The sequence below is a fragment of the Callorhinchus milii genome, unplaced genomic scaffold (genome assembly GCF_018977255.1).
Source record: "Callorhinchus milii isolate IMCB2004 unplaced genomic scaffold, IMCB_Cmil_1.0 Scaffold2, whole genome shotgun sequence".
Lineage (NCBI taxonomy): Eukaryota > Metazoa > Chordata > Chondrichthyes > Chimaeriformes > Callorhinchidae > Callorhinchus > Callorhinchus milii.
Window position 1 is genome coordinate 46,924,343 of NW_024704743.1, and position 23,838 is coordinate 46,948,180.

The following is a 23,838-nucleotide window of genomic DNA, read 5'->3' on the forward strand; positions in this document are numbered from 1 at the left end:
TTAAAGAACTTTTAAGATCCCCTGGCACTATTCGATCAAAGAAGGAAGTTTCTCTTGGTGTGCTAGCCAACATACCCCCAAATAAAATTGGACACACACTCCATGGCTGTTAGTGGGACATCGCTGTGCACAGGCTGCTCTATTTGTGTACAAAATACACACAATCACATAACTTTAATGCGAAACAATTTGAGACTTGTGATCAGGTGCTATATCAAACGCCAGGATTATTGATGTCTATTATTATTATTAATCCCAATGCATAATGTAAATAAGATTGTAGCCAGTGCACCATCAAACAGGAAAGCTGCCAAACATTTACTATTGGAGTATGCACAAGTGACCAGGGTCTTTTCTAACATACTGTTGCCTTCTTAACTACAATCTATCTGAGCAGGCCAATCAGTAAAAGGAAATTGCATCCCTTTTTCCTGCATCAAAAATTCCACAGTAAACATCTTAATTGGCTCTCATTAACGGATGAGGTAAAGGCAAGAGTTAGTTTATTGTGTAAATTCCATTAATTTATTCTGTGTTAAGATCAACACTGATTAATAGCTGACAAGTGTTTGTAGAAGCCATTTTTAAGAAAATTTGCTTTGGGTCGAGATTACCTTAGCTGCTTTACAGTCAAAGTCAGCTTATCTCATCAAAACTGTTCATTGAAATTGTTGATATTGTTGACTTCCCGAACTACCTTAAACATCTTTCTCTTCGACCATACCTACTTTACTTTCATCGATTGGGTGATTACTATGCAAAAGTCTCTCCAAAACACTCCAAGGTACCATCTCACTTGAAGAGTATTATATAAATGCAAGTTGCGGTTGTAAATGGGTTTGAATATGCCAGGCTGTGATTGGCTGCACCATTTCCCATTTGCTAGATGTTTTTTTCGGACGATGTGAATGCAACTGAACTGGCGGTAAAACAAAAACCAAATGACATTAATTATTTTAATACTTGTCCACCAGAAGTTCAACTAATAAACTGGAAACAAGTAAATGTGGGTGGTTTATTCCAAGATAGTTGAAAAAGGTACATCTGTCAACTATCGACACATTGGTCTCATCTTGATGAATGGAAAATGCATTATAGCACACTGGACAATCATCTGTATGAAAATAGTCCCACAAATGATCGGAGGATAAACCATGTCACTGCCTTTTATAGTTATTGGTGATTAACCTATGTTAAATGGAGCTAACAAGGGCTGGACTCCAATCAGACTTGAGTAGAGTTTGTGATAATTGGGCACCAGCTCTTATGGATAATTGAGTACCAGTATAAAGCTGCGGGCTTGAGCATGTGAGAGGAAAGTCTGGCGAAGGTGCAGAGTTCCCTTCTTAAAGTAAACCTTTTGTTTGAGGGTGTGACCCATGCCTTCTTACAGACAGCCATGAGTGCTTGGAGTCCAGATGATTGTATTACTTCAGATCTTTAGCAAACGTCTTGATATTGGGTTTGGAATACAAAAGGATAGTTATGTTGGTAAGTAAACAAACATATTATTTCCTCCCATTCAAATAATAGTCCCTTCCTGGATTGTTTTTTGCCCATGTGAAGTAGCTTACATTTTTCCATGTTGTCTAATGACATTCCTTGTACAACCATGCTCTAGGTCAAATTTAGTGGTCTTCTTTCCTGGGTCACTTTTGTTGCCTTACTTACAAATAGGAGTAACATCTGCTTTTCTCCAGTCCCCTGGTACGCTCTGGTAGTGCTGGTAGTGATATGAATAGTATTGCAAATTTCCTCTGTGGCATCCTTTGAGTTCTCTTTCCAGATCAGATGGGTTACCTGTCTGCTCCTCAGTAAAAACTGAAACTTGGAATCTATCTTTGAACCTATTCATAGATTCATAGAATGTTATGGCACAGAAGGAGGCCATTCGGCCCATCGAGTCTGTGCCGACTCTTTGATAGAGCAAGTACTTTCACTAACCCCAATCACCAGCTTTCTCCCCATAACCCTTCAAACCCGTCTTTACCAGATACCTATCCAGTTCCCTCTTAAAAGCTATTATTGAATCGGACATCACTACCCTTTCAGGCAAATCGTTCCAAATTCGAACAACTCACTGAGTGAAAAAATTTATTCTAACTTCCCCTTTGCTTCTTTTGGTAGATATCTTAAGACTGTGACCACGGGTCACGGACACACCTACCAGCGGAAACAGCTTTTCCTTATCTAGCCTGTCGAAACCTTTCATGATCTTGAAGACCTCTATCAGGTCCCCGCGTAACCTTCTCTGCTCTAATGGTAAAAGTCCTAACTTCTCCAGCCTGTCCTCATAGCTAAGGTTCACCATTCCTGGTATCATTCTCGTGAATCTCCTCTGCACCCTCTCCAGTGCCTTAATGTCCTTCCTGAAGTAAGGTGCCCAGAACTGGACGCAGTACTCCAGCTGAGGTCTAACCAGTGCTTTGTATACATTAACAATAACCTCCCGACTCTTATACTCTATGCCCCTACGAATAAAGCTCAGTACACCAAATGCCTTTTTTACTGCCTTTTCTACCTCTCCCGCCACCTTTAATGATTCGCTTACTTGAACTCCCAGTTCTCTCTGTACGTTCACCTCCCCTTAAGATTGAGCTACCAAGTCTATATTGCCTCCTATTGTTCTTCCCAACTACGTGTATCACCTCACACTTATCCACATTGAAATCCATCTGCCACATGTCAGCCCATTCTACCATGCTGTGTATGTCTGCTTGCAGTTGGTTAGAGTCCTCCTCATTATTTACTACCCTGCCTAACTTTGTATCATCTGCAAACTTGGAAATAGTGCTCTCTATACCCAAGTCCAGATCATTAATATATATTAGAAAGAGCAGTGGTCCCAATACCGATCCCTGGGGGACACCGCTGCATACCTCCTTCCATTTCGAGAAACACCCATTAACCACCACCCTCTGCTTTCTGTCACTCAGCCAGTTCTTAATCCAAGCTGCCATTGTTCCCTTAATACCATGGGCCTCTAATTTTTTTTATTAATCTCTTATGTGGTGCTGTGTCAAAAGCCTTTTTGAAATCCATGTAAATAACATCCACCGCATTTCCCTCATCAACCCTCGCAGTCACCTCTTCAAAAAATTCTAATTGATTTGTTAGGCAAGATTTGCCTTTAACAAATCCATGTTGGCTGTCTCTAATTACCTCATGTTCCTCTTAATAGAGATTTATTGTGTCCCGGATTATGGTCTCCAGTAGTTTTCCTATTACCGAAGTTAGACTGGCTGTAATTTCCGGGTTTGTCTTTCTGCCCCTTTTTGTAGAGGGGGGTAACTTTATCTGTGTAAATCAGATAGATTTCCTCAGACTCTCTCTCACTTTCTCTCAGATTAGTATATGATTCCCCGCCCACTCTACCCATATGTCAATGATCAGTCCTGATAATATGACGAAATATAATTTTAAAAAGAATTCTTGTGCTCATTGAAATGATGGAGTGCGGAGACGTCTCAGTTTTGATAAGCGTTTGGCAAGGTATTATGGTTCCTTATCATGTCAGAACCGATCTAATATAAACTTTAAAAATGTTATTGGTCTTCAGTGAAACTCCTTTTCATCTCTCTTTCATGAAGAAATGTTTACAATAACTATTAAAGGGCTGTGGTAGGAAGGCATATAATTTAAGTCAATCAAAAGGTTGAGAGATTATTTTTTGTACAAACTGTATTTAGACAGTTCTATCACCCTTATATATACACCCACGATATGGCTCGCTCTTCCTCGCAGTGTACTGGGTAGTCTCTGTGTTCAATCCTCACTAATGAATGCAAGTCCCTATAACTAGGTGTAACTTGACTAATGAGTTCTTCCACAATGACAGGTACTACTAATTGCCATTTAAATTAAAGCAAATAGAGAAGCTTCAGTACGCAACGTAGGAGTGAGGTTCCACCCCCAATTATCCTTCCTCCCCCACATCCGGTCCCTCACCAGCACCGCTTTCTTCCACTTCCGATGCATCGCCCGTCTCGGCCAATACCTCACTCCAAAAGCCGCTGAAACCCTGGTCCATGCCTTTGTCAACTCTCGGCTGCACTATTCAAATGCTCTCTTTGTGTGTCTCCCCTCCACTAGCATTCACAAAATCCATGTCATCCAAAACTCTGCCGCCCTCATTCTTACCCGCACCAAACTCTGCTCCCTGATTACCCCAGTCCTTGCCAGACTGCACTGGCTGCCTGTCCCAGAGAAGATCGACTTCAAGATCCTCACCCTTGTCTTCAAATCCCTCCACTCCTCTCACCCCCTACCTCTCTGACCGGGAATGGCCTCCTCCTCGTCCTCCGCTCCACCCTCGGCGGCCATGCCTTCAGCCACTATGCCCCGAGGCTCTGGAACTTCCTTCCTCACTCCCTTCACCTCACCTCACCTAGATCATTGATGTAGATGGTAAATAGCTGAGGCCCAAGAACTGATCCTTGTGGCACTCCAATAGTCACATCCCGCCAATCTGAAAAGGACCCGTTTATCCCTACTCTTTGTTTCCTACCCATTAACCATTCTCCAATCCACTTTAATATGCACCTCCCAATTCCATGGGCCCTTATCTTTTGGACTAACCTTTTATGCGGCACCTTAACGAATGCCTTCTGGAAGTCCAATAGACCACATCTACTGATTCACCCCTATCTAGTTTACTCGAAATATCCTCAGAAAACTCTATGAGATTTGTCAAACATGACTTCCCTTTTGTAAAGCCATGTTGACTTGGCCTAATTATATTGTGCTTCCCTAAATACCGCACTACCACATCCTTAATCAATGATTCTAAAATTTTTCCTATCACTGATGTGAGACTTACTGGCCTATGGTTACCCATCTTTTCCTTTCCACCATTTTTTAAATAGTGGTGTGACATTTGCGATCTTCCAATCCATGGGGACTGTTCCAAAATCCAAGGAATTTTGGAAGATCAGACATAAGGCCTCCACTATCTCATAAACTACCTCTTTTTTAAACCCTGGATGCAAGCCATCAGGACCAGGGAATTTGTTACTTTTTAGTGCTAACAATTTCTCAAGCACCAATTCTCTACTAATGAAAATTTCCCTAAGTTGCTCCCTGTCCTTATCCCTTTGGTGCATCTCTATTCTTGGCAGCCCTGTTGTGTCTTCTAGGGTGAAGACAGATGCAAAGTACCCATTCAGGGATTCTGCTATGTCCTCGTCTGTCCCCCATTATACCTTCTCCCATCTCTGACTGAAGTGGACCTACATTTACCCTCACTAGCCTATTCCTCTTAATATATTTGTACAGTCAGACTGAATGTTCCTAGCTAGCTTACCCTCATCCTCCTTTTTCTCGCTCTTAATGAGTTTTTTGGTTTTATTTTGCTGGTTTCTAAAACTCTCCCAATCTTCAGATTTGCCTTTTTTCTTGGCAGTTTTATAAGCCTTTTCTTTTAATTTGATGCATTCCCTAACTGCTCTAGTTAGCCACGGATGAATTGCTTTCCCTGTGGTACTCTTATTCCGCAAGGGAATATGCGACCGCTGAGAATTTTGCACTACATCCTTAAATATTTGCCACTGTTGTTGTACATTTTTACCTCTTAATCTTATTCTCCAGTCTATTTTACCTAAATCTTTCCTCATACCTACAAAATTAGTCCTATTTATATTCAGAATAATTGGCTCAGATTTATTCTGGTTGATTTATATTACAAGGTGAAGACACTAGTAAACCACTTTTAATTTCCATTAATCATCTGAAGTAGAAATTTATGTGCTCTTGAAAACCACTGTCTACACGTTATCATCTGAGATAGTCTCAATAATAACATCAAAGAGCCCACTGTACTGTTTTCACTTTAATGCATTCATACTGTCACTTGGCTTAAGATAAAGCTTATTTTCTCTTTAAGCAAAACTTCTTATATAAAAGTGTGTTTCTCTTCACTACATCCGAAAGTTCTCTTGACCTATAAAAGGTCATTTTCAGCAATTCTATATAAAATGCTTATTTTAACTGCTATACAACAGCTTTTGGCACTATTTTGTAAACATGTGTTTAGGGCTCTCTCTACTGGACATATCACAGTAGTGCCTTACCTGAGTTATTACTTGATCTGAATAAACAATAAGCAAAGGAAGATTCAAGCCCTCGTTCCTCTATTTGAGTAAAGAAAAACTGTCTTTTGAACATTTGGCAACCCTTGCATTAATGATCTTTTCACACTTCATTTCAAGCCATTCAAACTCGATCAATATTGAACATGATGATTGCTGAACAAGAGTTTTGCAAAGCAAGTTTCAGGGAGGAGGCTCTCTGCAAGTTATGTGGGAAGAAATTGCACCCAAGTCTATTTACTCTATTTCCCTAACATTTCATAATTTGGCAGGTTGTTTAATTCAGTTTTAAATTTGAAACGAATTTTCTATAGATCTTAAGAGAAGATTGTGAGTTCAAGCTCCATGTTAGGACAACAATTGCATATATATGGACCGTGGTACAGATATGACTCGTATACAGCATTTGTGCAGCACCATATGGAAAAAGAAGTAAGAAGGATTTGAATGGCCATATTTCATTGATTGTTTTCTTTATCTCTTAATGTAACTGTGAACCAATCTTGGAACCAATCTTGGAACCAATCTTGGAACCAATCTTGGAACCAATCTTGGAACCAATCTTGGAACCAATCTTGGAACCAATCTTGGAACCAATCTTGGAACCAATCTTGGAACCAATCTTGGAACCAATCTTGGAACCAATCTTGGAACCAATCTTGGAACCAATCTTGGAACCAATCTTGGAACCAATCTTGGAACCAATCTTGGAACCAATCTTGGAACCAATCTTGGAACCAATCTTGGAACCAATCTTGGAACCAATCTTGGAACCAATCTTGGAACCAATCTTGGAACCAATCTTGGAACCAATCTTGGAACCAATCTTGGAACCAATCTTGGAACAATCTTGCCAATCTTGGAACCAATCTTGGAACCAATCTTGGAACCAATCTTGGAACCAATCTTGGAACCAATCTTGGAACCAATCTTGGAACCAATCTTGGAACCAATCTTGGAACCAATCTTGGAACCAATCTTGGAACCAATCTTGGAACCAATCTTGGAACCAATCTTGGAACCAATCTTGGAACCAATCTTGGAACCAATCTTGGAACCAATCTTGGAACCAATCTTGGAACCAATCTTGGAACCAATCTTGGAACCAATCTTGGAACCAATCTTGGGCCCAATCTTGGGCCCAATCTTGGGCCCAATCTTGGGCCCAATCTTGGGCCCAATCTTGGGCCCAATCTTGGCCCAATCTTGGCCCAATCTTGGCCCAATCTTGGGCCCAATCTTGGGCCCAATCTTGGGCCCAATCTTGGGCCCAATCTTGGGCCCAATCTTGGCCCAATCTTGGGCCCAATCTTGGGCCCAATCTGCCCAATCTTGGGCCCAATCTTGGGCCCAATCTTGGGCCCAATCTTGGGCCCAATCTTGGGCCCAATCTTGGGCCCAATCTTGGGCCCAATCTTGGGCCCAATCTTGGGCCCAATCTTGGGCCCAATCTTGGGCCCAATCTTGGGCCCAATCTTGGGCCCAATCTTGGGCCCAATCTTGGGCCCAATCTTGGCCCAATCTTGGGCCCAATCTTGGGCCCAATCTTGGGCCCAATCTTGGGCCCAATCTTGGGCCCAATCTTGGGCCCAATCTTGGGCCCAATCTTGGGCCCAATCTTGGGCCCAATCTTGGGCCCAATCTTGGGCCCAATCTTGGGCCCAATCTTGGGCCCAATCTTGGGCCCAATCTTGGGCCCAATCTTGGGCCCAATCTTGGGCCCAATCTTGGGCCCAATCTTGGGCCCAATCTTGGGCCCAATCTTGGGCCCAATCTTGGGCCCAATCTTGGGCCCAATCTTGGGCCCAATCTTGGGCCCAATCTTGGGCCCAATCTTGGGCCCAATCTTGGGCCCAATCTTGGGCCCAATCTTGGGCCCAATCTTGGGCCCAATCTTGGGCCCAATCTTGGGCCCAATCTTGGGCCCAATCTTGGGCCCAATCTTGGGCCCAATCTTGGGCCCAATCTTGGGCCCAATCTTGGGCCCAATCTTGGGCCCAATCTTGGGCCCAATCTTGGGCCCAATCTTGGGCCCAATCTTGGGCCCAATCTTGGGCCCAATCTTGGGCCCAATCTTGGGCCCAATCTTGGGCCCAATCTTGGGCCCAATCTTGGGCCCAATCTTGGGCCCAATCTTGGGCCCAATCTTGGGCCCAATCTTGGGCCCAATCTTGGGCCCAATCTTGGGCCCAATCTTGGGCCCAATCTTGGGCCCAATCTTGGGCCCAATCTTGGGCCCAATCTTGGGCCCAATCTTGGGCCCAATCTTGGGCCCAATCTTGGGCCCAATCTTGGGCCCAATCTTGGGCCCAATCTTGGGCCCAATCTTGGGCCCAATCTTGGGCCCAATCTTGGGCCCAATCTTGGGCCCAATCTTGGGCCCAATCTTGGGCCCAATCTTGGGCCCAATCTTGGGCCCAATCTTGGGCCCAATCTTGGGCCCAATCTTGGGCCCAATCTTGGGCCCAATCTTGGGCCCAATCTTGGGCCCAATCTTGGGCCCAATCTTGGGCCCAATCTTGGGCCCAATCTTGGGCCCAATCTTGGGCCCAATCTTGGGCCCAATCTTGGGCCCAATCTTGGGCCCAATCTTGGGCCCAATCTTGGGCCCAATCTTGGGCCCAATCTTGGGCCCAATCTTGGGCCCAATCTTGGGCCCAATCTTGGGCCCAATCTTGGGCCCAATCTTGGGCCCAATCTTGGGCCCAATCTTGGGCCCAATCTTGGGCCCAATCTTGGGCCCAATCTTGGGCCCAATCTTGGGCCCAATCTTGGGCCCAATCTTGGGCCCAATCTTGGGCCCAATCTTGGGCCCAATCTTGGGCCCAATCTTGGGCCCAATCTTGGGCCCAATCTTGGGCCCAATCTTGGGCCCAATCTTGGGCCCAATCTTGGGCCCAATCTTGGGCCCAATCTTGGGCCCAATCTTGGGCCCAATCTTGGGCCCAATCTTGGGCCCAATCTTGGGCCCAATCTTGGGCCCAATCTTGGGCCCAATCTTGGGCCCAATCTTGGGCCCAATCTTGGGCCCAATCTTGGGCCCAATCTTGGGCCCAATCTTGGGCCCAATCTTGGGCCCAATCTTGGGCCCAATCTTGGGCCCAATCTTGGGCCCAATCTTGGGCCCAATCTTGGGCCCAATCTTGGGCCCAATCTTGGGCCCAATCTTGGGCCCAATCTTGGGCCCAATCTTGGGCCCAATCTTGGGCCCAATCTTGGGCCCAATCTTGGGCCCAATCTTGGGCCCAATCTTGGGCCCAATCTTGGGCCCAATCTTGGGCCCAATCTTGGGCCCAATCTTGGGCCCAATCTTGGGCCCAATCTTGGGCCCAATCTTGGGCCCAATCTTGGGCCCAATCTTGGGCCCAATCTTGGGCCCAATCTTGGGCCCAATCTTGGGCCCAATCTTGGGCCCAATCTTGGGCCCAATCTTGGGCCCAATCTTGGGCCCAATCTTGGGCCCAATCTTGGGCCCAATCTTGGGCCCAATCTTGGGCCCAATCTTGGGCCCAATCTTGGGCCCAATCTTGGGCCCAATCTTGGGCCCAATCTTGGGCCCAATCTTGGGCCCAATCTTGGGCCCAATCTTGGGCCCAATCTTGGGCCCAATCTTGGGCCCAATCTTGGGCCCAATCTTGGGCCCAATCTTGGGCCCAATCTTGGGCCCAATCTTGGGCCCAATCTTGGGCCCAATCTTGGGCCCAATCTTGGGCCCAATCTTGGGCCCAATCTTGGGCCCAATCTTGGGCCCAATCTTGGGCCCAATCTTGGGCCCAATCTTGGGCCCAATCTTGGGCCCAATCTTGGGCCCAATCTTGGGCCCAATCTTGGGCCCAATCTTGGGCCCAATCTTGGGCCCAATCTTGGGCCCAATCTTGGGCCCAATCTTGGGCCCAATCTTGGGCCCAATCTTGGGCCCAATCTTGGGCCCAATCTTGGGCCCAATCTTGGGCCCAATCTTGGGCCCAATCTTGGGCCCAATCTTGGGCCCAATCTTGGGCCCAATCTTGGGCCCAATCTTGGGCCCAATCTTGGGCCCAATCTTGGGCCCAATCTTGGGCCCAATCTTGGGCCCAATCTTGGGCCCAATCTTGGGCCCAATCTTGGGCCCAATCTTGGGCCCAATCTTGGGCCCAATCTTGGGCCCAATCTTGGGCCCAATCTTGGGCCCAATCTTGGGCCCAATCTTGGGCCCAATCTTGGGCCCAATCTTGGGCCCAATCTTGGGCCCAATCTTGGGCCCAATCTTGGGCCCAATCTTGGGCCCAATCTTGGGCCCAATCTTGGGCCCAATCTTGGGCCCAATCTTGGGCCCAATCTTGGGCCCAATCTTGGGCCCAATCTTGGGCCCAATCTTGGGCCCAATCTTGGGCCCAATCTTGGGCCCAATCTTGGGCCCAATCTTGGGCCCAATCTTGGGCCCAATCTTGGGCCCAATCTTGGGCCCAATCTTGGGCCCAATCTTGGGCCCAATCTTGGGCCCAATCTTGGGCCCAATCTTGGGCCCAATCTTGGGCCCAATCTTGGGCCCAATCTTGGGCCCAATCTTGGGCCCAATCTTGGGCCCAATCTTGGGCCCAATCTTGGGCCCAATCTTGGGCCCAATCTTGGGCCCAATCTTGGGCCCAATCTTGGGCCCAATCTTGGGCCCAATCTTGGGCCCAATCTTGGGCCCAATCTTGGGCCCAATCTTGGGCCCAATCTTGGGCCCAATCTTGGGCCCAATCTTGGGCCCAATCTTGGGCCCAATCTTGGGCCCAATCTTGGGCCCAATCTTGGGCCCAATCTTGGGCCCAATCTTGGGCCCAATCTTGGGCCCAATCTTGGGCCCAATCTTGGGCCCAATCTTGGGCCCAATCTTGGGCCCAATCTTGGGCCCAATCTTGGGCCCAATCTTGGGCCCAATCTTGGGCCCAATCTTGGGCCCAATCTTGGGCCCAATCTTGGGCCCAATCTTGGGCCCAATCTTGGGCCCAATCTTGGGCCCAATCTTGGGCCCAATCTTGGGCCCAATCTTGGGCCCAATCTTGGGCCCAATCTTGGGCCCAATCTTGGGCCCAATCTTGGGCCCAATCTTGGGCCCAATCTTGGGCCCAATCTTGGGCCCAATCTTGGGCCCAATCTTGGGCCCAATCTTGGGCCCAATCTTGGGCCCAATCTTGGGCCCAATCTTGGGCCCAATCTTGGGCCCAATCTTGGGCCCAATCTTGGGCCCAATCTTGGGCCCAATCTTGGGCCCAATCTTGGGCCCAATCTTGGGCCCAATCTTGGGCCCAATCTTGGGCCCAATCTTGGGCCCAATCTTGGGCCCAATCTTGGGCCCAATCTTGGGCCCAATCTTGGGCCCAATCTTGGGCCCAATCTTGGGCCCAATCTTGGGCCCAATCTTGGGCCCAATCTTGGGCCCAATCTTGGGCCCAATCTTGGGCCCAATCTTGGGCCCAATCTTGGGCCCAATCTTGGGCCCAATCTTGGGCCCAATCTTGGGCCCAATCTTGGGCCCAATCTTGGGCCCAATCTTGGGCCCAATCTTGGGCCCAATCTTGGGCCCAATCTTGGGCCCAATCTTGGGCCCAATCTTGGGCCCAATCTTGGGCCCAATCTTGGGCCCAATCTTGGGCCCAATCTTGGGCCCAATCTTGGGCCCAATCTTGGGCCCAATCTTGGGCCCAATCTTGGGCCCAATCTTGGGCCCAATCTTGGGCCCAATCTTGGGCCCAATCTTGGGCCCAATCTTGGGCCCAATCTTGGGCCCAATCTTGGGCCCAATCTTGGGCCCAATCTTGGGCCCAATCTTGGGCCCAATCTTGGGCCCAATCTTGGGCCCAATCTTGGGCCCAATCTTGGGCCCAATCTTGGGCCCAATCTTGGGCCCAATCTTGGGCCCAATCTTGGGCCCAATCTTGGGCCCAATCTTGGGCCCAATCTTGGGCCCAATCTTGGGCCCAATCTTGGGCCCAATCTTGGGCCCAATCTTGGGCCCAATCTTGGGCCCAATCTTGGGCCCAATCTTGGGCCCAATCTTGGCCCAATCTTGGGCCCAATCTTGGGCCCAATCTTGGGCCCAATCTTGGGCCCAATCTTGGGCCCAATCTTGGGCCCAATCTTGGGCCCAATCTTGGGCCCAATCTTGGCCCAATCTTGGGCCCAATCTTGGGCCCAATCTTGGGCCCAATCTTGGGCCCAATCTTGGGCCCAATCTTGGGCCCAATCTTGGGCCAATCTTGGGCCCAATCTTGGGCCCAATCTTGGGCCCAATCTTGGGCCCAATCTTGGGCCCAATCTTGGGCCCAATCTTGGGCCCAATCTTGGGCCCAATCTTGGGCCCAATCTTGGGCCCAATCTTGGGCCCAATCTTGGGCCCAATCTTGGGCCCAATCTTGGGCCCAATCTTGGGCCCAATCTTGGGCCCAATCTTGGGCCCAATCTTGGGCCCAATCTTGGGCCCAATCTTGGGCCCAATCTTGGGCCCAATCTTGGGCCCAATCTTGGGCCCAATCTTGGGCCCAATCTTGGGCCCAATCTTGGGCCCAATCTTGGGCCCAATCTTGGGCCCAATCTTGGGCCCAATCTTGGGCCCAATCTTGGGCCCAATCTTGGGCCCAATCTTGGGCCCAATCTTGGGCCCAATCTTGGGCCCAATCTTGGGCCCAATCTTGGGCCCAATCTTGGGCCCAATCTTGGGCCCAATCTTGGGCCCAATCTTGGGCCCAATCTTGGGCCCAATGCTCTGGCCAATCTTGGGCCAAACCTCACTCCAAAAGGCGCTGAAACCCTGGTCCATGCCTTTGTCAACTCTCGGCTGCACTATTCAAATGCTCTCTTTGTGTGTCTCCCCTCCACTATCATTCACAAAATCCATGTCATCCAAAACTCTGCCGCCCTCATTCTTACCCGCACCAAACTCTGCTCCTGATTACCCCAGTCCTTGCCAGACTGCACTGGCTGCCTGTCCCAGAGAAGATCGACTTTAAGATCCTCACCCTTGTCTTCAAATCCCTCCACTCCTCTCACCCCCTACCTCTCTGACCGGGAATGGCCTCCTCCTCGTCCTCCGCTCCACCCTCGGCGGCCATGCCTTCAGCCACTATGCCCCGAGTCTCTGGAACTTCCTTCCTCACTCCCTTCACCTCACCTCACCTAGATCATTGATGTAGATGGTAAATAGCTGAGGCCCAAGGACTGATCCTTGTGGCACTCCAATAGTCACATCCAGCCAATCTGAAAAGGACCCGTTTATCCCTACTCTTTGTTTCCTACCCATTAACCATTCTCCAATCCACTTTAATATGCACCTCCCAATTCCATGGGCCCTTATCTTTTGGACTAACCTTTTATGCGGCACCTTAACGAATGCCTTCTGGAAGTCCAATAGACCACATCTACTGATTCACCCTATCTAGTTTACTCGAAATATCCTCAGAAAACTCTATGAGATTTGTCAAACATGACTTCCCTTTTGTAAAGCCATGTTGACTTGGCCTAATTATATTGTGCTTCCCTAAATACCGCACTACCACATCCTTAATCAATGATTCTAAAATTTTTCCTATCACTGATGCGAGACTTACTGGCCTATAGTTTCCCATCTTTTCCTTTCCACCTTTTTTAAATAGTGCTGTGACATTTGCGATCTTCCAATCCATGGGGACTGTTCCAAAATCCAAGGAATTTTGGAAGATCAGACATAAGGCCTCCACTATCTCATAAACTACCTCTTTAAAACCCTGGATGCAAGCCATCCGGACCAGGGAACTTGTTACTTTTTTGTGCTAACAATTTCTCCAACACCAATTCTCTGCTGATGAAATTTCCCTAAGTTGCTCCCTGTCCTTATCCCTTTGGTGCATCTCTATTCTTGGCAGCCCTGTTGTGTCTTATAGCGTGAAGACACATGCAAAGTACCCATTCAGGGACACTGCCATGTCCTTGTCTGTCCCCCATTACAACTTCTCCCGTCTCTGACTGAAGTGGACCTACATTTACCCTCACTAGCCTATTCCTCTTAATATATTTGTACAGTCAGACTGAATGTTCCTAGCTAGCTTACCCTCATCCTCCTTTTTCTCGCTCTTAATGAGATTTTTGGTTTTATTTTGCTGGTTTCTAAAACTCTCCCAATCTTCAGATTTGCCGCTTTTCTTGGCAGTTTTATGAGCCTTTTCTTTTAATTTGATGCATTCCCTAACAGCTCTCGTTAGCCACGGATGAATTGCTTTCCCTGTGGGACTCTTATTCCGCAAGGGAATATGCGACCGCTTAGAATTTTGCACTACATCCTTAAATATTTGCCACTGTTGTTCTACATTTTTACCTGTTAATCTTATTCTCCAGTCTATTTTACCTAAATCTTTCCTCATACCTACAAAATTAGCCCTATTTATATTCAGAATACTTGGCTCGGATTTATTCTGGTTGATTTATATTACATGGTGAAGACACTAGTAAACCACTTTTAATTTCCATTAATCATCTGAAGTAGAAATTTATGTGCTATTGAAAACCACTGTCTGCACCTTATCATCTGAGTTAGTCTCAATAATAACATCAAAGAGCCCACTGTACTGTTTTCACTTTAATGCATTCATACTGTCACTTGGCTTAAGATAAAGCTTATTTTCTCTTTAAACAAAACTTCTTATATAAAAGTGTGTTTCTCTTCACTACATCAGAAAGTTCTCTTGACCTATAAAAGGTCATTTTCAGCAATTCTGAATAAAATGCTTATTTTAGCTGCTAAAAAACAGCTTTTGGCACTATTTTGTAAACATGTGTTTAGGGCTCTCTCTACTGGACATATCACAGTAGTGCCTTACCTGAGTTATTACTTGATCTGACTAAACAATAAGCAAAGGAAGATTCAAGCCCTCGTTCCTCTATTTGAGTAAAGAAAAACTGACTTTTGAACAGTTGGCAGATCTTGCATTAATGATCTTTTCACACTTCATTTCAAGCCAATCAAACTCTATCAATATTGAGCATGATGATAGCTGAACAAGAGTTTTGCAAACAAGATTCAGGGAGGAGGCGCTCTGCAAGTTATGTGGGAAGAAATTGCACCCAAGTCTATTGACTCTATTTCCATTACATTTCATAATTTGGCAGGTTGTTTAATTCCGTTTTAAATTTGAAACAGATTTTCTATAGTTCTTAAGAGAAGAATGTGAGTTCAAGCTCCATGTCAGGACAACAATTGCATATATATGGACCGTGGTACAGATATGACTCGTATACAGCATTTGTGCAGCACCATATGGAAAAAGATGTAAGAATGATTTGAGTGGCCATATTTCATGGCTTGTTTTCTTTATCTCTTAATGTATCTTGGGCCCAATCTTGGGCCAATCTTGGGCCCAATCTTGGGCCCAATCTTGGGCCCAATCTTGGGCCCAATCTTGGGCCCATCTTGGGCCAATCTTGGGCCCAATCTTGGGCCCAATCTTGGGCCCAATCTTGGGCCCAATCTTGGGCCCAATCTTGGGCCCAATCTTGGGCCCAATCTTGGGCCCAATCTTGGGCCCAATCTTGGGCCCAATCTTGGGCCCAATCTTGGGCCCCAATCTTGGGCCCAATCTTGGGCCAATCTTGGGCCCAATCTTGGGCCCAATCTTGGGCCCAATCTTGGGCCCAATCTTGGGCCCAACCTTGGGCCCATACCTCACTCCAAAAGCCGCTGAAATCCTGGTCCATGCCTTTGTCAACTCTCGGCTGCACTATTCAAATGCTCTCTTTGTGTGTCTCCCCTCCACTATCATTCACAAAATCCATGTCATCCAAAACTCTGCCGCCCTCATTCTTACCCGCACCAAACTCTGCTCCCTGATTACCCAGTCCTTGCCAGACTGCACTGGCTGCCTGTCCAGAGAAGATCGACTTTAAGATCCTCACCCTTGTCTTCAAATCCCTCCACTCCTCTCACCCCTACCTCTCTGACCGGGAATGGCCTCCTCCTCGTCCTCCGCTCCACCCTCGGCGGCCATGCCTTCAGCCACTATGCCCCGAGTCTCTGGAACTTCCTTCCTCACTCCCTTCACCTCACCTCACCTAGATCATTGATGTAGATGGTAAATAGCTGAGGCCCAAGGAACTGATCCTTGTGGCACTCCAATAGTCACATCCAGCCAATCTGAAAAGGACCCGTTTATCCCTACTCTTTGTTTCCTACCCATTAACCATTCTCCAATCCACTTTAATATGCACCTCCCAATTCCATGGGCCCTTATCTTTTGGACTAACCTTTTATGCGGCACCTTAACGAATGCCTTCTGGAAGTCCAATAGACCACATCTACTGATTCACCCCTATCTAGTTTACTCGAAATATCCTCAGAAAACTCTATGAGATTTGTCAAACATGACTTCCCTTTTGTAAAGCCATGTTGACTTGGCCTAATTATATTGTGCTTCCCTAAATACCGCACTACCACATCCTTAATCAATGATTCTAAAATTTTTCCTATCACTGATGCGAGACTTACTGGCCTATAGTTTCCCATCTTTTCCTTTCCACCTTTTTTAAATAGTGCTGTGACATTTGCGATCTTCCAATCCATGGGGACTGTTCCAAAATCCAAGGAATTTTGGAAGATCAGACATAAGGCCTCCACTATCTCATAAACTACCTCTTTTAAAACCCTGGATGCAAGCCATCCGGACCAGGGAACTTGTTACTTTTTGTGCTAACAATTTCTCCAACACCAATTCTCTGCTGATGAAAATTTCCCTAAGTTGCTCCCTGTCCTTATCCCTTTGGTGCATCTCTATTCTTGGCAGCCCTGTTGTGTCTTATAGCGTGAAGACACATGCAAAGTACCCATTCAGGGACACTGCCATGTCCTTGTCTGTCCCCCATTACAACTTCTCCCGTCTCTGACTGAAGTGGACCTACATTTACCCTCACTAGCCTATTCCTCTTAATATATTTGTACAGTCAGACTGAATGTTCCTAGCTAGCTTACCCTCATCCTCCTTTTTCTCGCTCTTAATGAGATTTTTGGTTTTATTTTGCTGGTTTCTAAAACTCTCCCAATCTTCAGATTTGCCGCTTTTCTTGGCAGTTTTATGAGCCTTTTCTTTTAATTTGATGCATTCCCTAACAGCTCTCGTTAGCCACGGATGAATTGCTTTCCCTGTGGGACTCTTATTCCGCAAGGGAATATGCGACCGCTTAGAATTTTGCACTACATCCTTAAATATTTGCCACTGTTGTTCTACATTTTTACCTGTTAATCTTATTCTCCAGTCTATTTTACCTAAATCTTTCCTCATACCTACAAAATTAGCCCTATTTATATTCAGAATACTTGGCTCGGATTTATTCTGGTTGATTTATATTACATGGTGAAGACACTAGTAAACCACTTTTAATTTCCATTAATCATCTGAAGTAGAAATTTATGTGCTATTGAAAACCACTGTCTGCACCTTATCATCTGAGTTAGTCTCAATAATAACATCAAAGAGCCCACTGTACTGTTTTCACTTTAATGCATTCATACTGTCACTTGGCTTAAGATAAAGCTTATTTTCTCTTTAAACAAAACTTCTTATATAAAAGTGTGTTTCTCTTCACTACATCAGAAAGTTCTCTTGACCTATAAAAGGTCATTTTCAGCAATTCTGAATAAAATGCTTATTTTAGCTGCTAAAAAACAGCTTTTGGCACTATTTTGTAAACATGTGTTTAGGGCTCTCTCTACTGGACATATCACAGTAGTGCCTTACCTGAGTTATTACTTGATCTGACTAAACAATAAGCAAAGGAAGATTCAAGCCCTCGTTCCTCTATTTGAGTAAAGAAAAACTGACTTTTGAACAGTTGGCAGATCTTGCATTAATGATCTTTTCACACTTCATTTCAAGCCATTCAAACTCTATCAATATTGAGCATGATGATAGCTGAACAAGAGTTTTGCAAAACAAGATTCAGGGAGGAGGCGCTCTGCAAGTTATGTGGGAAGAAATTGCACCCAAGTCTATTGACTCTATTTCCATTACATTTCATAATTTGGCAGGTTGTTTAATTCCGTTTTAAATTTGAAACAGATTTTCTATAGTTCTTAAGAGAAGAATGTGAGTTCAAGCTCCATGTCAGGACAACAATTGCATATATATGGACCGTGGTACAGATATGACTCGTATACAGCATTTGTGCAGCACCATATGGAAAAAGAAGTAAGAATGATTTGAGTGGCCATATTTCATTGCTTGTTTTCTTTATCTCTTAATGTATCTTGGGCCCAATCTTGGGCCCAATCTTGGGCCCAATCTTGGGCCCAATCTTGGGCCCAATCTTGGGCCCAATCTTGGGCCCAATCTTGGGCCCAATCTTGGGCCCAATCTTGGGCCCAATCTTGGGCCCAATCTTGGGCCCAATCTTGGGCCCAATCTTGGGCCCAATCTTGGGCCCAATCTTGGGCCCAATCTTGGGCCCAATCTTGGGCCCAATCTTGGGCCCAATCTTGGGCCCAATCTTGGGCCCAATCTTGGGCCCAATCTTGGGCCCAATCTTGGGCCCAATCTTGGGCCCAATCTTGGGCCCAATCTTGGGCCCAATCTTGGGCCCAATCTTGGCCCAATCTTGGGCCCAATCTTGGGCCCAATCTTGGGCCCAATCTTGGGCCCAATCTTGGGCCCAATCTTGGGCCCAATCTTGGGCCCAATCTTGGCCAATCTTGGGCCCAATCTTGGCCCAATCTTGGGCCCAATCTTGGGCCCAATCTTGGGCCCAATCTTGGGCCCAATCTTGGGCCCAATCTTGGGCCCAATCTTGGGCCCAATCTTGGGCCCAATCTTGGGCCCAATCTTGGGCCCAATCTTGGGCCCAATCTTGGGCCCAATCTTGGCCAATCTTGGGCCCAATCTTGGGCCCAATCTTGGGCCCAATCTGGGCCCAATCTTGGGCCCAATCTTGGGCCCAATCTTGGGCCCAATCTTGGGCCCAATCTTGGGCCCAATCTTGGGCCCAATCTTGGGCCCAATCTTGGGCCCAATCTTGGGCCCAATCTTGGGCCCAATCTTGGCCCAATCTTGGGCCCAATCTTGGGCCCAATCTTGGGCCCAATCTTGGGCCCAATCTTGGGCCCAATCTTGGCCCAATCTTGGGCCCAATCTTGGGCCCAATCTTGGGCCCAATCTTGGGCCCAATCTTGGGCCCAATCTTGGGCCCAATCTTGGGCCCAATCTTGGGCCCAATCTTGGGCCCAATCTTGGGCCCAATCTTGGGCCCAATCTTGGGCCCAATCTTGGGCCCAATCTTGGGCCCAATCTTGGGCCCAATCTTGGGCCCAATCTTGGGCCCAATCTTGGGCCCAATCTTGGGCCCAATCTTGGGCCCAATCTTGGGCCCAATCTTGGGCCAATCTTGGGCCCAATCTTGGGCCCAATCTTGGGCCCAATCTTGGGCCCAATCTTGGGCCCAATCTTGGGCCCAATCTTGGGCCCAATCTTGGGCCCAATCTTGGGCCCAATCTTGGGCCCAACCTTGGGCCCATACCTCACTCCAAAAGCCGCTGAAATCCTGGTCCATGCCTTTGTCAACTCTCGGCTGCACTATTCAAATGCTCTCTTTGTGTGTCTCCCCTCCACTATCATTCACAAAATCCATGTCATCCAAAACTCTGCCGCCCTCATTCTTACCCGCACCAAACTCTGCTCCCTGATTACCCCAGTCCTTGCCAGACTGCACTGGCTGCCTGTCCCAGAGAAGATCGACTTTAAGATCCTCACCCTTGTCTTCAAATCCCTCCACTCCTCTCACCCCCTACCTCTCTGACCGGGAATGGCCTCCTCCTCGTCCTCCGCTCCACCCTCGGCGGCCATGCCTTCAGCCACTATGCCCCGAGTCTCTGGAACTTCCTTCCTCACTCCCTTCACCTCACCTCACCTAGATCATTGATGTAGATGGTAAATAGCTGAGGCCCAAGGACTGATCCTTGTGGCACTCCAATAGTCACATCCAGCCAATCTGAAAAGGACCCGTTTATCCCTACTCTTTGTTTCCTACCCATTAACCATTCTCCAATCCACTTTAATATGCACCTCCCAATTCCATGGGCCCTTATCTTTTGGACTAACCTTTTATGCGGCACCTTAACGAATGCCTTCTGGAAGTCCAATAGACCACATCTACTGATTCACCCCTATCTAGTTTACTCGAAATATCCTCAGAAAACTCTATGAGATTTGTCAAACATGACTTCCCTTTTGTAAAGCCATGTTGACTTGGCCTAATTATATTGTGCTTCCCTAAATACCGCACTACCACATCCTTAATCAATGATTCTAAAATTTTTCCTATCACTGATGCGAGACTTACTGGCCTATAGTTTCCCATCTTTTCCTTTCCACCTTTTTTAAATAGTGCTGTGACATTTGCGATCTTCCAATCCATGGGGACTGTTCCAAAATCCAAGGAATTTTGGAAGATCAGACATAAGGCCTCCACTATCTCATAAACTACCTCTTTTAAAACCCTGGATGCAAGCCATCCGGACCAGGGAACTTGTTACTTTTTAGTGCTAACAATTTCTCCAACACCAATTCTCTGCTGATGAAAATTTCCCTAAGTTGCTCCCTGTCCTTATCCCTTTGGTGCATCTCTATTCTTGGCAGCCCTGTTGTGTCTTATAGCGTGAAGACACATGCAAAGTACCCATTCAGGGACACTGCCATGTCCTTGTCTGTCCCCCATTACAACTTCTCCCGTCTCTGACTGAAGTGGACCTACATTTACCCTCACTAGCCTATTCCTCTTAATATATTTGTACAGTCAGACTGAATGTTCCTAGCTAGCTTACCCTCATCCTCCTTTTTCTCGCTCTTAATGAGATTTTTGGTTTTATTTTGCTGGTTTCTAAAACTCTCCCAATCTTCAGATTTGCCGCTTTTCTTGGCAGTTTTATGAGCCTTTTCTTTTAATTTGATGCATTCCCTAACAGCTCTCGTTAGCCACGGATGAATTGCTTTCCCTGTGGGACTCTTATTCCGCAAGGGAATATGCGACCGCTTAGAATTTTGCACTACATCCTTAAATATTTGCCACTGTTGTTCTACATTTTTACCTGTTAATCTTATTCTCCAGTCTATTTTACCTAAATCTTTCCTCATACCTACAAAATTAGCCCTATTTATATTCAGAATACTTGGCTCGGATTTATTCTGGTTGATTTATATTACATGGTGAAGACACTAGTAAACCACTTTTAATTTCCATTAATCATCTGAAGTAGAAATTTATGTGCTATTGAAAACCACTGTCTGCACCTTATCATCTGAGTTAGTCTCAATAATAACATCAAAGAGCCCACTGTACTGTTTTCACTTTAATGCATTCATACTGTCACTTGGCTTAAGATAAAGCTTATTTTCTCTTTAAACAAAACTTCTTATATAAAAGTGTGTTTCTCTTCACTACATCAGAAAGTTCTCTTGACCTATAAAAGGTCATTTTCAGCAATTCTGAATAAAATGCTTATTTTAGCTGCTAAAAAACAGCTTTTGGCACTATTTTGTAAACATGTGTTTAGGGCTCTCTCTACTGGACATATCACAGTAGTGCCTTACCTGAGTTATTACTTGATCTGACTAAACAATAAGCAAAGGAAGATTCAAGCCCTCGTTCCTCTATTTGAGTAAAGAAAAACTGACTTTTGAACAGTTGGCAGATCTTGCATTAATGATCTTTTCACACTTCATTTCAAGCCATTCAAACTCTATCAATATTGAGCATGATGATAGCTGAACAAGAGTTTTGCAAAACAAGATTCAGGGAGGAGGCGCTCTGCAAGTTATGTGGGAAGAAATTGCACCCAAGTCTATTGACTCTATTTCCATTACATTTCATAATTTGGCAGGTTGTTTAATTCCGTTTTAAATTTGAAACAGATTTTCTATAGTTCTTAAGAGAAGAATGTGAGTTCAAGCTCCATGTCAGGACAACAATTGCATATATATGGACCGTGGTACAGATATGACTCGTATACAGCATTTGTGCAGCACCATATGGAAAAAGATGTAAGAATGATTTGAGTGGCCATATTTCATGGCTTGTTTTCTTTATCTCTTAATGTATCATGGGCCCGATCTTGGGCCCGATCTTGGGCCCGATCTTGGGCCCGATCTTGGGCCCGATCTTGGGCCCGATCTTGGGCCCGATCTTGGGCCCGATCTTGGGCCCCATCTTGGGCCCCATCTTGGGCCCCATCTTGGGCCCCATCTTGGGCCCCATCTTGGGCCCCATCTTGGGCCCCATCTTGGGCCCCATCTTGGGCCCCATCTTGGGCCCCATCTTGGGCCCCATCTTGGGCCCCATCTTGGGCCCCATCTTGGGCCCCATCTTGGGCCCCATCTTGGGCCCCATCTTGGGCCCCATCTTGGGCCCCATCTTGGGCCCCATCTTGGGCCCCATCTTGGGCCCCATCTTGGGCCCCATCTTGGGCCCATCTTGGGCCCCATCTTGGGCCCCATCTTGGGCCCCATCTTGGGCCCCATCTTGGGCCCCATCTTGGGCCCCATCTTGGGCCCCATCTTGGCCCCATCTTGGGCCCCATCTTGGGCCCCATCTTGGGCCCCATCTTGGGCCCCATCTTGGGCCCCACCTTGGGCCCCAACCTTGGGCCCCAACCTTGGGCCCCAACCTTGGGCCCCAACCTTGGGCCCCAACCTTGGGCCCCAACCTTGGGCCCCATCTTGGGCCCCATCTTGGGCCCCATCTTGGGCCCCATCTTGGGCCAGCTTACCCTCATCCTCCTTTTTCTCGCTCTTAATGAGATTTTTGTTTTATTTTGCTGGTTTCTAAAACTCTCCCAATCTTCAGATTTGCCGCTTTTCTTGGCAGTTTTATAAGCCTTTTCTTTTAATTTGATGCATTCCCTAACAGCGCTCGTTAGCCACGGATGAATTGCTTTCCCTGTAGTACTCTTATTCCGCAAGGGAATATGCGACCGCTTAGAATTTTGCACTACAGCCTTAAATATTTGCCACTGTTGTTCTACATTTTTACCTCTTAATCTTATTCTCCAGTCTATTTTACCTAAATCTTTCCTCATACCTACAAAATTAGCCCTATTTATATTCAGAATACTTGGCTCGGATTTATTCTGGTTGATTTATATTACATGGTGAAGACACTAGTAAACCACTTTTAATTTCCATTAATCATCTGAAGTAGAAATTTATGTGCTATTGAAAACCACTGTCTGCACCTTATCATCTGAGTTAGTCTCAATAATAACATCAAAGAGCCCACTGTACTGTTTTCACTTTAATGCATTCATACTGTCACTTGGCTTAAGATAAAGCTTATTTTCTCTTTAAACAAAACTTCTTATATAAAAGTGTGTTTCTCTTCACTACATCAGAAAGTTCTCTTGACCTATAAAAGGTCATTTTCAGCAATTCTGAATAAAATGCTTATTTTAGCTGCTATAAAACAGCTTTTGGCACTATTTTGTAAACATGTGTTTAGGGCTCTCTCTACTGGACATATCACAGTAGTGCCTTACCTGAGTTATTACTTGATCTGACTAAACAATAAGCAAAGGAAGATTCAAGCCCTCGTTCCTCTACTTGAGTAAAGAAAAACTGTCTTTTGAACAGTATGCAGATCTTGCATTAATGATCTTTTCACACTTCATTTCAAGCCATTCAAACTCTATCAATATTGAACATGATGATAGCTGAACAAGAGTTTTGCAAAGCAAGATTCAGGGAGGAGGCTCTCTGCAAGTTATGTGGGAAGAAATTGCACCCAA

The 23,838-nt window shown here is 46.4% G+C and overlaps 1 protein-coding gene across 1 annotated transcript; it reads right to left on the minus strand.

The window, feature by feature from the left end:
- Window positions 1-6,567: 6,567 nt before the first annotated feature.
- LOC121852899 (uncharacterized membrane protein YFL067W-like) lies at window positions 6,568-13,675 on the minus strand. The gene is made up of 3 exons (XM_042346785.1): window positions 13,658-13,675; window positions 6,921-7,220; window positions 6,568-6,876 (listed from the first exon to the last, which is right to left on the minus strand). The coding sequence occupies exons 1-3, from the start codon at window positions 13,673-13,675 to the stop codon at window positions 6,568-6,570; spliced, it is 627 nt and encodes a 208-aa protein (XP_042202719.1).
- Between the last annotated feature and the right edge of the window lie 10,163 nt (window positions 13,676-23,838).